The sequence below is a fragment of the Anopheles ziemanni genome, chromosome 2 (assembly GCF_943734765.1).
Source record: "Anopheles ziemanni chromosome 2, idAnoZiCoDA_A2_x.2, whole genome shotgun sequence".
Classification (NCBI taxonomy): domain Eukaryota; kingdom Metazoa; phylum Arthropoda; class Insecta; order Diptera; family Culicidae; genus Anopheles; species Anopheles ziemanni.
In genome coordinates this window covers 60,956,748-60,972,287 of record NC_080705.1, presented here as the reverse complement: position 1 = coordinate 60,972,287, position 15,540 = coordinate 60,956,748, and the positions used below count along the sequence as shown (strand labels likewise).

At 45.8% G+C, this 15,540-nt stretch overlaps 4 protein-coding genes across 4 annotated transcripts in view; 2 read left to right on the top strand and 2 right to left on the bottom strand.

Moving 5' to 3' along the window:
* Positions 1-8,007: 8,007 nt before the first annotated feature.
* Positions 8,008-8,894, bottom strand: LOC131281011 (U5 small nuclear ribonucleoprotein TSSC4). Its single transcript, XM_058310263.1, has 2 exons — positions 8,617-8,894; positions 8,008-8,546 (listed from the first exon to the last, which is right to left on the bottom strand). The coding sequence occupies exons 1-2, from the start codon at positions 8,857-8,859 to the stop codon at positions 8,094-8,096; spliced, it is 696 nt and encodes a 231-aa protein (XP_058166246.1). The 5' UTR covers positions 8,860-8,894; the 3' UTR covers positions 8,008-8,093.
* A 1,123-nt stretch (positions 8,895-10,017) lies between these two features.
* On the top strand, positions 10,018-10,468 carry LOC131293635 (small integral membrane protein 13). The gene is made up of 2 exons (XM_058321714.1): positions 10,018-10,142; positions 10,253-10,468. Exons 1-2 carry the CDS (start codon positions 10,064-10,066, stop codon positions 10,453-10,455), a joined length of 282 nt encoding a protein of 93 aa, XP_058177697.1. The 5' UTR covers positions 10,018-10,063; the 3' UTR covers positions 10,456-10,468.
* A 27-nt stretch (positions 10,469-10,495) lies between these two features.
* Positions 10,496-11,254, top strand: LOC131293624 (N-alpha-acetyltransferase daf-31). The gene has a single exon (XM_058321704.1). It carries the CDS (start codon positions 10,514-10,516, stop codon positions 11,126-11,128), a length of 615 nt encoding a protein of 204 aa, XP_058177687.1. The 5' UTR covers positions 10,496-10,513; the 3' UTR covers positions 11,129-11,254.
* A 1,087-nt stretch (positions 11,255-12,341) lies between these two features.
* LOC131293993 (breast cancer anti-estrogen resistance protein 1) overlaps positions 12,342-15,540 on the bottom strand; it is a 124,373-nt gene continuing 121,174 nt past the window's right edge. Inside the window, exons 4-6 of the mRNA XM_058322042.1 lie at positions 14,603-15,507; positions 14,356-14,516; positions 12,342-14,279 (exon numbers count right to left, since the gene is read on the bottom strand). Of these exons, the coding sequence (XP_058178025.1) occupies positions 13,351-14,279; positions 14,356-14,516; positions 14,603-15,507 (1,995 nt within the window). The 3' untranslated portion in view covers positions 12,342-13,350. The remainder of the gene's footprint in view (positions 14,280-14,355; positions 14,517-14,602; positions 15,508-15,540) is intronic.

Below are 15,540 nucleotides of genomic sequence, written 5' to 3'. Positions count from 1 at the left end.
CAAACCCTGCACAGTGGTTTATCGAAACATCCGCCACTAACCATCGGAGCAAATGCCGAGCCAAACCTAGAAGAATCACAAACCTATATGAGGCTGACTTCAAGCTCGGTCGTAAATTTCTAGGACCAGTAACGATGAGGTGATTTAATTTCACACCCGCTTCAGATAAATGGAAACGGGCACCATAGAAAACATATGGGGACGCACAATGTTAGCGCGTTGTTCTCCGGGCGTGTTCACAAGGAAATACCACAAAAAAAGCGTAAACAGAACCAAAAAAACATTAAACATCATTAGCAACTAGCAGTGTGTCAACGTGTCCGTGTGAAGCTGAAAGCAGAAGTGAAGTTTATTCGGTTTTAATAAGTTGCTTCAGTTTCTGGTGTTAATGTTTGCATACCGGAAGCCATGGGATGTTGTTAGGATTGGCGGTTTTTTGCAATTTAAAATTAGCATACGCCATTATTACTCATCTACTGTTTTGGTTATCTACCTTTAAGTGTATGAGATATTCTCTAAATCAAGTATTATTGAATTGGAAATAACGAAAATAGACTACCTAATGTCGAGCAAACGATAAAGGCATCCAAATTATTTTGCAATCAGAACATAGATCTGACAACTCGAAGCTCAGTGGATGAAGAAAACACTTGCACTTATTTCTATTTCATGATAAAAAAAATGCTCCAACAGAAAACCGCTTCGCACTGGGCTTGGCCGTTCGTGCAAATGGAACTAGAAGCTTCACCTTCGGGCACCGGGGTTTGCTCTGTTTGTCTAGAGCATTTGGTAAAGCTAACCAATTTTAACCGTGTCAACAAACATGCGAACCAAACCATACCGTCAAGCATGCCGACGCGGTCCCCACAAGTTCACTGCTAAGTAAACACAGATCAAACAACGCTCCAAAAGGCACAAAGTTGCCTCCAATATTACGCAGCCGTGCAACACCCTCATCGAGAACTTCCGGAATCCCCATTCGTGCGTGTGTATGTTTAGTTTTCTTTGTATGTTTTATTTTTAACGGAATAGCATAGAAAGAAGAAGTGAAACATCTTGGAGGGATTCCCACAGTGGAACATATGTTTAGCAATTCGCTTCAAGGGCACTTTGGAAACTGCGAATCGTGCGATACTAAAAACCGGTACTACAATTTGGATAATGGTTTTTGTTTTTTTTTTATGAAAAAAATGTGAAAATAATTGAATTTCTATTTTGTGAAACAAAAGGGTTTTTTTTATAGCAAAATTGTGTGTTTTTTATTTTTTGACATATTTTTAAAATAAGTTACATGTTTTGCGATCATTTTGAATTGTCCAACCTTATAGTGCTCTTCCTTGGTCAGTATTAATAATACAGCAAATTACCCATCTTCGAGAGGATGTGACTTTTTCCCATTGAGACTTCCTTCCACGAGATTATGCTGGTACAATTCTTCTATTAAACCCCTCCCATTCCATGGGAAACGTGGCGTATGAAATGTTTAAAATTTGCAACCCGCATGGAGCGCATTTTACATGCCTTGTTTTCTTCCTCATTGATTTAGTTCAGAACAAAAATTGAGTCGAGACGATCCCGGTCGTCCGTTTATGGTGGAAGGAACGGGGTCTGTTGTTTTTATTTTTCGGTTGCATTTCGCATAACGGGTGACTCAATAGCAGCACCACCCCACTTGCAGTCAATTGCAATTATTCGATCGAGTCAAGTTGGCCATGGATGGTGTGGTCATAGAGAACGTGATAATTCACCAAAGTTGCTTATACTGTGCAACAAGTGCAAGACCGAAAGCGAAGAAGAGTAATTTGAATTAAAACAAACCAAACTGCATCATCGTATCGCGTACAGAGAACGCCAACTGTCTTGCGATTTATTAAACCGATCAAGAAGAGCCATTAATATTCTGAATTTTATTACGACGGGTTTTATTACCACCGTGCAGAGTCTTCTGACCGCCACTCATTAGAATAGACTTAAGTCTGCTCTGGCTAACCCAAAGTGTGGCGTCCGCACGAAGGAGGTGTTAATTCCGCTGGGGGGAGGAAGGAAGCGCCGGCAGTCTGCGGCTTTGTTAACAAGACGCACAACACCTTCGCGGCCAATTCCGTACGGCGGAAAAGAAGCGCGCGGCACACGCACAGCTGCACGCAATCGATAAGGCACAGTGTGGCTCCGTTTTAGTCAGTTTTAACTACCTTACAAAAAGACCGAAATTTAAATCTGTATCGATGGAAAAACATGTACATGAAAAGTGGCAAGTAGATTAAGCGAAATTAATAATTGTACGAAACAATACAAACATCTGTAAAATAAAATCAAATTATCCATCAAACATCCATTTTGTTGTTTTGTGAAAGCAATGTTTTTTGATCCATCATTTTTTTTCTTTCATATCTGCTATACTCTATTGGCAAAAACTAATTTCTTGAAATTGCTACCTACATTCATAAGTGTTTACCACCACATTATCAACAAAGGAATATTTTAAAACCAATCTTCATGTTCTCCATATTTCCATCGGTTCATTTTATTTTAAAACCGTTCTTCAGGAATGTATCATTTCGTTGTCAAATAAACTCCTCTCGCAGTTGGCCACCAAAATGAAACTAAAAAAAACACAAACAAACCCACCCGCAAGGGGCTTGTGTTCTGACGCGGCGTTCTTTTTCTGTCCATTAACAAATGTTCTCTGCTAGCGGTTCGCGCGAAAGGGCCACGATTGGGGGTTGAAAAAGGCAAACAAATACCCTCGTTTGCGCGCTCCGTTGGTCATTCATCGATTAGCACCGCACGCTCCCCCGCCGATGAGGTTGAAGCAGAACCCGTGGCGTGTTGCCGATGGAACCAACGCGGCCGCTCTTGCACGGGAACTGCTTTTTGAAGTTCATTATCATGGTCGTCCCCGCAAGCTAGCTAGCGGAAGACGGTTCGAAGGACCTAGCTTCCGGGTTCCGATGCCATGGAATAGTCCGTCGGGGAGGTTCGCTTGGTTCTTGCCATGCACCGCTTGGTGGGGGCGTTCTAGCCGTTGGCCATGGGCCGACGCCAGCCAGCCTACGATATGAAGAATACCCAATGGCGCGGGGTGCCAATTTCGGTATGCTTTGGTGTCTACGAGCGCTAAATGATTCCGGATCCGGTGGCTTGGCGACGGAAACAACAAACCACTTCCGGTGCCATCGAATGGCCGACATTTCTGGCAGCTGCTTTTTTACCGGCATAGACAAATGAAGAAACAAATAAACTGGAAAACAATTCATGTTACCAAATAAAAAAAGTGCATTTTTAGCTGCACTTAAATGCTTTGAAATATTAAAAAAAAACAAATTTCACAAAACTTTCAGTTTGAATTGCAGATTAAAGAAACGGTATGCATCAGTTGCTATAGAACCAAAACTGACACAGAACTGCCACTAGTGGCCAGCCAAGAAGCCGAACGGAAAACGACCCGTTTGCAATGAGGCATCATACAGCCCTTCTGGGGTTGGAAGCAACGTTCAATTGTCCGTGCCTCATTGGCTCCATCACCCTCCTAGTGGAGTCCTATCCCGTGGAGTGTGCGGTTCGAGTCCATCCGCGCCGTGAAGTAGGTGGCTAAAAATAATAATAATGTTTGGTGTCAAGGTTTCTCCTCCATTAGCCGTCGGTGTGCAGCCGCTGGTACATGTTTCCAGTCGAGACAGATTGGTGGTGCATGATCAGCCCCGGGGTGGCATGATAGAAGTGATTCAAAGGACGTACATTTCGTGTTTTGCGTTAAACCGATTTTGCCGAACACAACGGGGGTGGTGACGCATCGGGAATGCATTTTCGTCCATCGGAAATGCCCGGTTTTTCTTTACTATGGCGTAATTATTTTGCATTTCACTGGAGATTGTTTCTAATGGATAATGGCCATGATTCCGAGTCCCTACCAGGTCATGTTACTCACATGAATCTGCCAGTTTAAATTTGCTTTTTTAAATTTACAAAGTATAATGATTGTCGAATATTGTTTGAAACAAAAAAAGGAGCAATTCCATATCTCGAATCGCTTGTGCATTTTTCGATTCAACTCATACATTGTTTTCCACTTCCTTTCGAACGTTCACAGGTCGGCTTTCGGAGACTGGCGGCATATCTTAAACGACCGCATTTGATAATAAATCGAACGAGTCGATCATGCAGTCCATAAACAAACACAAATTACGAACATAAAGGGCAGCCAAAAATGGGCAATTACGCACGGTCGCGCGCCTCGGGAATTGTGCGTGGCAAAAGAAAAAGCCACACATTCCTCACGTTTAGGGAGAATGTAAGCTAAAAATAATATAAACAGCGAGAGGAAATGGGGAATCGTTTTCATCTCGCGTCCAGCGCACGTATGCACGGATTTCTTTTTTGTAACCATATGTCTATAAAGATTTCAATGAACTTCCTTACTGGCCATTCCCAACGGGTTTTGGTCCGAATGGTACAAAAAAAAATTGCCTAAAAAATAAATCGCAAAAATGGAAACAGCGCCATGTGGTAGTTTTCGATAATAGGAACATATGTTGTTTTGCATGTTATGCTGTTCACACATAACAATTTAGCATGACTACAAATACCGCTCCAACTTGTAAAAATCCCTTCTTTATTCGTCTAAGCATAAGTCGCGGATTAATTGCCCCACACTGGTATCTTACATCGTGAAGTCCATTCTCCGATTTCAAAACCAGTGCTCCGCAGAACAGATGTTTGTGAATTTGCGTCCAAGATGTTGTCATATCCATAGGAACAGCCGGAGATAAAACAGAAAAAGAATACTACACACATACCTTCACTGTGTAGCTACAATATTTTGCCATCGATAGACAGACAGATGCGTTTGAATGTTTTGAAAAGAATGTTTTTTGTGTAATTCTCCCCAAAAACTGATTCACTTCAAAAATCTGACGAGACTTGACTTGAGATTGAGCACCAACGGATAAACAACAAATTTCATCTCCATTCATTTCGACACACGTTCGGCATTTAAACATGTCCCAATCTCAACAGGCCGTGGGTTTTCCCGACTCCCTCCCAAAGCATAAAAATCTTCGTGAGGCGCGGAAAAGCGGTCGGAAAATACGGCGTCACCCTCTCTCGCTTGATTTTTCAAAACTGGCCGGTTGCATTTTCCGGTTCGTTTGGGTTGAGGTAGGCAAACGCAAACACTTCTTTGCCTTTCCGTAGTGCTCTCGGGGAATGGTAGAAGAAGTTTTAACTACTTGAGCTCCTGCTTTTCATCCTCTGCCAACCCTGCCTTTCTACCGCTTTTCCTGAAACATTGTTTCTGTATTTATGTTTCTTCCGTCTCGTTCTCCCTTTCGCACGTTTGGCACGTGCACTACCTGACCCCGGGGAAGGCAGAACACCATGCGAGCAGGTTGGTGGTTTTGGTTCAGAATGTTGCCATCTTTTCCACCCCGTGCGTCGGCGTGCTGGGTGGAAGAGAAAATTCACCCCACAGAGACGCACGGGACACGCAGGTGGTGGTGACCTACTTTAGCAGCGTTTCACGTACCCGAGTCCTCGCATCGTCTACTACCATTTCAGCGCGCAGAGAGCGAGAGTGAAAGAGAGCAACAAATTATACTCATCCCAACGAATCCCCACGACTGACGAACTCTTCTCAGTGCTTGTCTACTAAAAAAGAAACGAAAAAAACAGGGATGGGAATGCGAGCCTACTCCGTTTTTCATCCTTATCAGTTCGGAAGCCTTTTCATGCACAAACACACACACATTGAACGGATACCACATTGTGTGCATGATGTTTTTGTACGTGCGAGCTTTCCGAGACGGACGGACGAAGTGAAAACTTCTTGAGTGAAGTTACATTGGTGGAGTTGTAACGGAAAAATCGATTTTTCTACTGCGAGTAAGCACGAGCACGGAGAAGGATATTTCTTCCTTCCAGGCAGCCCGTATGGTGAAAGGAATGGTTGTCACTGCTGTTGTCACTTTTCGGAACACCATTAGTAATGAATGAAGTAATTGGGGAGTGTTCAATCAGCACGCGCACTATCATAAACTTACCCTGAGTTGAAAAGAGCCTCCGCCTACGCTGTTCCTTTCAGTATTTTGGTTTCGTCCCTTGGAACGGATAACGCGAGTAGGAATTTTTACATGCAACCACCACTACACCGCAAACGCACAAACAAGGCAAAAAATGATCACGACCAGGTCCCCACACCAGTGCGGACAAGCGTTTCCTGATCATCCGTCGATCCCGTCGGAACAACACACGGTGGAACACGGTTCCGGAAGCACCCCTTTTTCTCACGACGACGTGCTTTCACTCCGGTTCGCTTCCGTCGGCACACTGAGCGAACGGGGCTCGCTGCAATAACCTTTCGGACCGTTGTTCCGTGCAGCAGCTGGCCACCCCACCAACGGCGTTGTCGCCCGCCGACCTTTCGACTGGGATTTTGACAGCTGATCCGACGGATGGCCGCTCTGAGACATGCGCATCTCCTGGCAAACACGCGAATTCCTCTCAAAAGCGCGAAGGACTAGCTGGTCAAACTCACCAAAACTGAGAATACTTTCGAGTCCTCGGATCGGAGAGCGGAAAAGGGGGGACGTTTTATCGTCGATTTCTACGAACTCACTTTCGTGGTCACTTCTTTCAAATGACCGTGCAGGTGGTCGTACAACGAATAGAATACTTTTCCACGTTCCAAGTTTTTCTCAAAATTACGCCGGAGGTTTGAATAGAGTGCCTGTATACTAGACGATAAATTTTCCTGCACACGACCAACAAGAGCGAACGCGTGGATACGCGGAAACCCTTATTCACGCGTTGCACACGAATAAATGATGATGACACCGCCACTGCCGGTAACGTACTGGTTCTTGCGCACGTATGCTGTTGTGTATATGGCGGCGATCGCGTGAAGTGTGTTGATCGCGGTTAACGGACGGTCCCATGAAGCGGGGGCCAGAACGGAACCGACGCGCATTCGGTTCGATCGTACCACTCCATGTGCGAGTGGTAATTGGAGTGAACGGGACAACTGGTGCGAGCAGAAAATGTTATAGGGAAAGCAACCAGCATTTATGTTGCGCTAGGACGGGAAGCTCTTTTCGGCATAAAAACGATGGAGCAGCCTGGTTGTTCATGTTTTCTCAACCTTTTTGAAGGGAATAAGATCGCGATAGTTGTATGTGACCGAGTAGTTGCTTTACGGATTTAAAATAAAAAGAACTAACATTTTGCACCTCCCATGGTAGGAAAGTAAAAAATCCAGTCCCTTGACGTGTGGAGAAAGTATCATTAATAGAAATTCAGGTCTATATTTTTGAACAGTACACTCTACAGTGGGTTCCCTATTTACTAGTTTGGCAATCGTAAACTGTAAACGTTTGGCATCGAAGATCGGCGGATCTGCATCTCCAGGATCAGACGCACGGTACGAATTTGAATCACTTTCAACGAACGGAAGAAGCACTTGAAGAGAAGTAGCAGCCAACACAACGATAAGAATGTTTGGAATATAGGAAAAGTGAAAATGTTTGTATCAGGTCAACAAACTTATTGACAAAGAAGAAATACGTTAATTTAAAATACTAAACCGGGGTCACGTGTCACAGAAAAATATGAAAAGTGAAATCTCAACATCGAAAACCATTCATCATCGGCGAGGGAGTTAAAAGATCGAGTGCATTGATAAGATCAGCGTACGATCGCCAATTGACTCAGCAGCCCGTTTGACGGTGCTAATGCAATGTTTTACTATGCACAACATTCAAAACAGTCTACTATCTACATCTAATAATAAAACAATTTGTTTCATCACAAGTGTTTGTCACAATCGATTGTTAATCCACGTGTCCCGTTGGGGAGGAATTTTATCAAGCTTGTTACCATCTGGAATTAAATAGTACTCATTTAAACTTTCCATTTCCGATGGTTTCAAAGCTGGAATGCTTTTCTCTGAAGAATGATTAAATTGTACAAACATAGCATTATGTGTTCAGTTATCCAAATAAATTTATGGTTAAGCATAGTTTATTTCCGAATATTCTTAAAAGTTAAGCATTTAGTATATTACACAATCATCCTCGATTTAAATTTCAACCAATAAAACCTTATTCCATCTCAGGTTGCCCATCTTCTTCATCGTCATCTTCGTTTTCTTCCATCAGATGATCTAACTGTAGTTCATTTTGTTTTCCGTCGCCCGCTTTTGCTGGCCGTTTCGTACGTTTTACCTTTTTCGGATCCCTTTGACCGACCACATATTCGGGCATCAGGACTCGCCGCCCATTGAACTGTGGTCTGTCTTCGGCGGGCGTCTCTACTGGATCATCCGCTTCCTGCAGCTGCTCCCTCAGGCGGACGGACCGGTTGAATCTTACCAACGCTCTACAGCCAGTACCCGGCTGGGTCTGTGTCGAGCTCTGTTCATCGGTTTCATCCTGCAAGGAAGCCTCGCGCTGTTCTTCCATCTGCTTGAGGAAGGAAAAGGCTGCGGCCATGTTGGTCCGATCGGACGTGTCCACATCCTCCAGCGTGTACTTGATCCACTTGTGCGGGTTTCGCTTCGAAGGAAAGGGGGTCCTCAAGAGTAGTAACGGGCAAGCGGGTTAACATGCAGGGGACGCTTTTTACCTTATAGTCTGGAACGTGCGTGCGCTTCAGGCATTGTCCAATTGGAGCATTCGGTCGTTTAAAGATGCTTTCGCGTCCGCGGTATCGATCGACACTGATGAGCTTTGTGCGAGTCTTGTTCGAGCGGTCCAGACTGTAATCGATTTCCTTCACATTTTGGTGTAGTATCGAATCCGTTCGAATGCCTTGCTCGGCGGACTCCAGCGATGAAAACAGCAGATTCTTTTTCTCCTCGAAACTCATCTTACTTTGCACGTTAATATTTTAGGATCTGCTGCGGATTGTTTATATTGTTTTCTGCTTTGTTTGTACCTGTCAGATCGTCGATGGGAAGTGTTGCCAGCAACCGTTAGAAAATGTTAATTGGAAAAATCAATCCAAATCAGAACTATGAAAAGCATTTAATTATTGAATAGATTTCCCTTTCTGGTACGTTGAGGATACACATGTTTTTAGTGATATGCTGAAATTCATGGTGGGACTATATTGAAACAGTTATTTCGATGACTTGAAAAATAATATGTTTCTGCCTATGCAGCAAAACAGCACATAAACAAAAGCTGCTGGTTTTCAGGAATTTTTCCTATCCGTCAAAAGTGACTCGAATGAAAAAAGAAGTGCGGCGGTAAGTAAACTTATTGAATTTGTGCAATGGTGATACCATATTTGTGGGTATATTTAAGTGCTACACAAGTTTCTACTTGCTTATGCAAGTGTTTCAGTGAATGCTAAGCTTAAAATCCGCTTTCATTCGCTTAGCATGCACCCGTTTGATTGATTTGGATACTCTTGGCAAGCGTGCCGGGTGATTACCAAACCATTCTATTTCTATCGTTGTGGAGGTGTTTCTTCAACGAGGAAAAGTTCTATTTAAACTAAACTCAGATCTGTTTTATTCAGATATATCAGATCGAGGAAAGGCTTGGTTCTTTAACAGAATGCAGAAAGCTTAAGTTATATTTCTTCATCATCCAGCATGTTTTATCCACAAAGCTACATTTTCTTACTAGGTTGTGGCATGTTTATGTTTTTGACGCCTGTGATAGAATGGTTTTATAAATGTATTTTTTCTCGGGAAGTAGACACCAATGCTAAAAATACTTTTCCATGGAGGTTTATACAATGAGTAAAAGGCGAATAAATTTTGTATAAAAGCATATTTGGTGGAAAATTCGTCAACACTTTTGATAGAAATGTCAAAATTATAATACCAACCCGTTTGCGCTCTACCTGATTAGTATGCAGTTACTTTGCTCTGTTGAATTTCGTTGCCTCCACATCATTTCTCTCAAGACTGTAGAAAGTGAACCATTCTTTGTTGTTTTGAAAACATTAATTACAGTAGCGGTACTACGTGGATCTTTAAGCTGTGGTAGAAAGTGTACATTTTCATCTATTCTACAAGGATATACTCTTGCAAGTTAAAACTTCACACAGAAATGCAATTATGAATGTGCAAGAAGGTATCAATGCTGCCTTTTCTGTGCTCGTTTCGCTGCTCATAGTAATAGTGTTTGTTTGCTTAGGTTTGTGAACAAGGGTTCCGGGCGGCCTTAATTTACCGACTCCCGGGTCTTAGGTACTTCATTTCTCACTATTGAACTAATTTACAAAATTTATCCTTTCTTTTCCTTAGGTTGGTATCTGGTCTGGAAGCTGTTTCTGTCTCGGTTCAAGCTGGTGCGTGAGCTCCTCGGCATTGCACAGTCGAACGAACACTCTCCGGCTCATACGCTAGGCAAGGATTACCCAACACCCAGCGGTAACAGCAGTAGTGCCGCAAGTAGTGCCCTAACTGCCGATAGCAAGTCACGCGCCCGTAAAGTGCGAAGAGACTAGAAAAGGAAAATCGCGCGATCTTACGAAAGTACTGACATAACACCAAAAAGCCCCGAAGATGAATATCCGTTGTGCGAAGCCCGAAGACCTGATGAACATGCAGCACTGCAATTTGCTCTGTCTGCCGGAAAACTATCAGATGAAGTACTACTTCTACCATGGCTTGACGTGGCCCCAGGTCAGCTATGTGGCGGAAGACGATAAGGGCAACATCGTCGGGTACGTGCTTGCGAAAATGGAAGAACCGGAACCGGGCGAGGAGAGCACGCACGGTCACATAACATCGCTGGCAGTCAAACGTTCCTACCGGAGGCTGGGGCTTGCACAGAAGCTCATGAACCAGGCGTCGAAGGCGATGGTGGAGTGCTTCAACGCTCAGTATGTGTCGCTGCATGTGCGCAAGTCGAATAGGGCTGCCTTAAACCTGTACACCAACTCGCTGGGCTTCAAGATACTGGAGATCGAACCGAAGTACTACGCCGACGGCGAGGATGCTTACTCGATGCGGCGCGATCTTTCCGAGCTGGCGGTTCCGAGTCCGGCAGCTGCAGAGCAAGCTCCGGCGGAGACCGCTGAAGAACGGGAAGCAATGATGAACGAGATGCACGAACGTTGGGGTGCGGGCATTCACGGAGTAGAGGTTTCGAGAGGACATCATGGACACTGCTGTTAGTGAGGGATCGTTGGGAGCAATTTGCTCACCCGGTAACTGGACAAACAAAACGCTTTTAAATGCTGCTAGGCCCAGCGGTATACAAGTGCGAATAGAAAGGGGAAAAAGGGCAATAAAGTAAGGATCTTTCAAGTAAAGGTTGTCTTCGTTCTCCCAATTGGTATTGTATCCGAAAATGAATGTGATACACTTTTCGATGCGCTAAATGCTAATTCATTGATTTCAATGATGCTATATGTTTCAAAAAGAATTCTAATATGTACGAACCCAAATTGGTTTATTACATACACGTTATTGATTCTAAATGATATAAAAATATTTAATAAAATATCAATATAAACTCAGAACGTACACTTTTTATCTCAAAAACATTAAATTTCAGGCAATCGAGAAGAGGAACACAAAAACCGGATCTGGGTTCGGTCCGGAAATCGGTTTTCGGTTTTTGAGCCGGTTCGGGTTTCAGCGTCTTCAGCTCCGGCAACTTAAGCCTACTACCAGGGAAGCAGGATTTGAGAAGCATTTCTGTGTACCGCTGAAACAGCGAACGAAACAGAGACAACCAATTGGTCAAGTCGCCAGATGCTAGAAAGAGACAACTAGTGTAACCGATCATTGCGTCGAGCTACCTCCTTTCAATCCTGGTCCCCTGGTACAAAGTGTCGAAAGCGGGTTTATTCCGGTGTAAAATTCTCGTTTTGATTCTCGGTGTTGATCTCGTTTCGAAGTGGTCGGAATAGATGAAGAAGGAAGGAGACGAACGATTAACAACGGGGGCCTCGGTTGACCAACATCTTCGTGATCCTTGTACCCTGGTATGAATGTTGAAAATGAGTTTGTTTCGAGCTATCGCGAACGGGCTCCGATTTTTATCGATCGATGTCGACCGATGTCTTTTAAAATGTGTGCGAAATGGAGAATTTCGGAAGGACTTTGCGAAAAGAAACAAGGACAATTTCTAAATTTTGGTTGCAATTATTCTTGTATCACCTTACAGCCGATACCGATGTTTATTTATTTTGCGTAATTTAGTTCCGTCGAATACTTCACGACGTTCTCATTGGCATCCGAAGAATCCGTTTTTCTTTCTCAGCCTACTATTTCTGACTTGGTTGCCATGGGCTGACAGGGAAACTGGGAAATGAGAGAAATGATGTTGTTCCGGGATAAAATGCAATTTCATGACGTTTAAGATGGATTTTAAGTATTAAATCAACGGCGAAGGTCGTCTGCTTTTCCGTGAAGATTTCCGAGAGGAAACTTTCGGTTCGTCGATACGCGTTTTAAGTTTAACCCTGATTTTCGATGCACTTCATCCCGTCTCGAGAACACTCTATGAGAGACGATTGTTACTCAATTGCAAATCGTTTATTATGTTATTTTCTTAATGTAATATGATTTTTCTTCGTTTCGTGTAGTAACATACATAGCAATGCTCCCCTTTCACAGTTTAGACACTTACTTTACGACTGTTGCTCCTTCCGCTTCGCGCGGTTTACGTTTGAGCAATAATATTTTATTAAACCCTTGACTATGATTTCTCCTTCATCCATTTGCTCTCCTTTTCCTTCCGATCTATTGGTATTACGTCGCGCTTCAGTTTTATGAGATTTTCCTATTGCCATGCGGATGAAGGTTGGTTTTATGTTTATGTCACGATTAAAATGGAGTGAAATGGTGATGGCAGTTTGTAATTGATTTGGCTTGTGTCTTTTGCAGTCGCACTCTTGTGTGTTTGTGTTGGGACAGAATAACCTAACCAGAAGGGAAGGAGGATCCCTATGGGGCCTACGGAAAATGATTGTTTCTCGTAACGTCAACTTAACGCAAACTTAAATATGAAATGTACAATATTTACAACGAAATCCGTGGGGACTTTAACGAATTTTTTTCCCGTTAAATGAAGAACAAACCAGCTGCAACGTTGGGTTTTACGGTAGGTTACCAAGGAAATCTGTTTCTGTTTGTTTTCGTTTTGCCTTGCGGGGCCAAACCCTCCGGCATCCAAACTCCGGGTCTGGGGTTCGATAAATATTTGGCATAAATGCACACATCGAAAAGCATGTGCGCTCGTGGGCACCACACGGTTCTGCTTCCTCCGTCGGGCCCGCTCGTCGCGAAGGTTAGATGTAGATATCTGTTCGTATTCTTTCTTGCTTCCGTCAGCTACGACGATTACAGAAAAGATCAGCGATGAGATCTAGGTAAGCGAGGTCAGCACTTCACTGCTGGACCGCTTCGAGCATCGCAATCTTGAGATCGCTCGCCAGATGCGAAATGTCCACCACCGAGTCCACCATCTCCTGGACGGCCGTCACGCTCGGGAAGTTCTGGGCCGCCTTCTTCGTCTTGGCTACGCACGTCTTGAGGGCCTCGGAGAGCGCGTCGGCGCACGACAGGACGCGCGTCTTGATGCACTCGCGCGACACGTTCCGGTGCACGATGTCGCCGATGTTGACGAGATTGTGCGCGCTCAGTACGACGAACTTGCCGTACGCGAGGAAGAACTTCGGTGGCTGATTGTGCTCGACCGTTTGCAGGAAGGCATCGATCGCCTGCGTCAGGTAGCCCATGTGGGTGACCGTCTGTGACGCGTAGTATACCAGCACGGACTTGTCGTTCGGGTCGAGGGCCGCAGCCGGCCGCTCGGTGACGCTGGCGGCGGCTGCGTCCGCCGCATTCCGGACCACATTTTCGAAGTTCTTCTTCAGATCGTGCGGGAGCGCGTCGCAGATTTCGGCGTTCGTGCGGGCCGACGCTTCCTTCGACTCGAGGCTGACGTAATCGTAGTCCTCCGGCCATTCGCCGCCGCCGGCACCACCCGGCCCGCCGGTGGGTTTGCCACCGCCGGTAGGTGTTTGCGGGGTGGTCGGTGCGGACACGGTCGGTGGCGATCGTTTGAAGAGGAGCGTCGCGTTCCCCTGAATGAACGAAGCGGTCTGGCGGACATCCTCGGTGAGCGTTTGTGCGCAAGCGATCAGCTGATCGAGACTGTCCGGTGGAAGTTGCTGCTGCAGTTTTTGTGTCGCTTCCGGGCGCTGCAGTGTCACCAGGGTCCAGCCCTGGGCGTCCAGGCATTGCGATGCTTCATGTACGAGCTTATCCGCATCACGCAACGCCTTCACGAGAGGTTTCAGTTTTTGCGCCAAACCTATCGAACAGAAGGAAAAAAAGATATAACATTTCTATTTCGATACTTTCAGCTCGCCGTAGGGTGAAAGACATACCTTTGTCTTCCGCTTTGGTTGCATTTCCCAGTGCCCCATCGCCAAACTCGGCAAGATCGTGAAGGGCCGTTCGGAGGCGCACCGCTGCCAACTTCAGATCCATCAGAATAGGATCAAGCTTTTCCTTTACCCTCCAGTTTGGTGAAACGAACGATAATAACCTAAAACAAGGCAGTAATAGAATGGATTAGGTACTGTTTCCATAAGGAAAGTGAATAGTGGTACAAGTAAATCTGTGCAACCTTACCTAGTGACTGCGGTAGTGGCCTCGTTCTGCAGCCTTGCGAGCGTTTCCAGCGCGGAGGACAGCTCGAGCGGGAGTTCTTTGGGTGGGGCCGGGGTCGTCGGTGGCTGTAGCTTCGACACGTAGCTCTGCTGGTGACTCGGTGGCACGTCGTACGTGGACATGCTACCGAACGAAGACATCGACATCGAGTGGTGGCTCGCGGTGAAGCTCCCGTTCGCGGACAGCGGTGTACCGGGTGGTATCGGGCCGGAGCAGGACACGCCGGTTGGGGGCGGCGGTGTCGAGCGTACCGACACCGGGTTACGCCGTGGCACGTCGTAGTCGGGCATGTTCGCTAGCGAGGAGCGGTTCGAGGAGGACAGACTGAAGCTGTCCGAGGTGAGCAGCGACGAATTGGAGCTGCTCGGTGTAAGGTGCTGCTGCTGGGAGAGCAACGATCGGGGCACGTCGTACGACTCCTCCATCCGGTAGCCGGTGCCTCCTGGCGCAAGGTGCGGGTACTGCTGGTGTAGGTGGTGGTTGTGGTGGTTGAACGGATGCGGATGGGGGAAGCTCAGCGAAGCCGACGGTGACGGCGATGAGAGCGAGGGCGAGTTGGGCTGATGGAGGTGCAGTGCCGGATGGTGCTGGCCGTGGAGGTACGATGGTGTTCGGGTCCAGGAGGTTCGACTGTGCTGATGCTGCAGCGGATGGTGCGGATCGTAGCCGACGGGTCCGCCGCCAACGGGTACTGCCGGCTTTGGGACGTCGTATGTATCGAGCGCGTCAGCGGGGGCTGAGTGCTGGTGTTGCTGGTGTTGCTGGTGTTGCTGCTGCTGGTACGGGCTGGAACATCCGCGCGATACCGACGACGGTGGCAGCAGATCATACAGATAGACGTCTCCACATTTTTGCGGCGTGAGAACCTGCAAACGAAATGAAAAGGAAAAATAAGCATC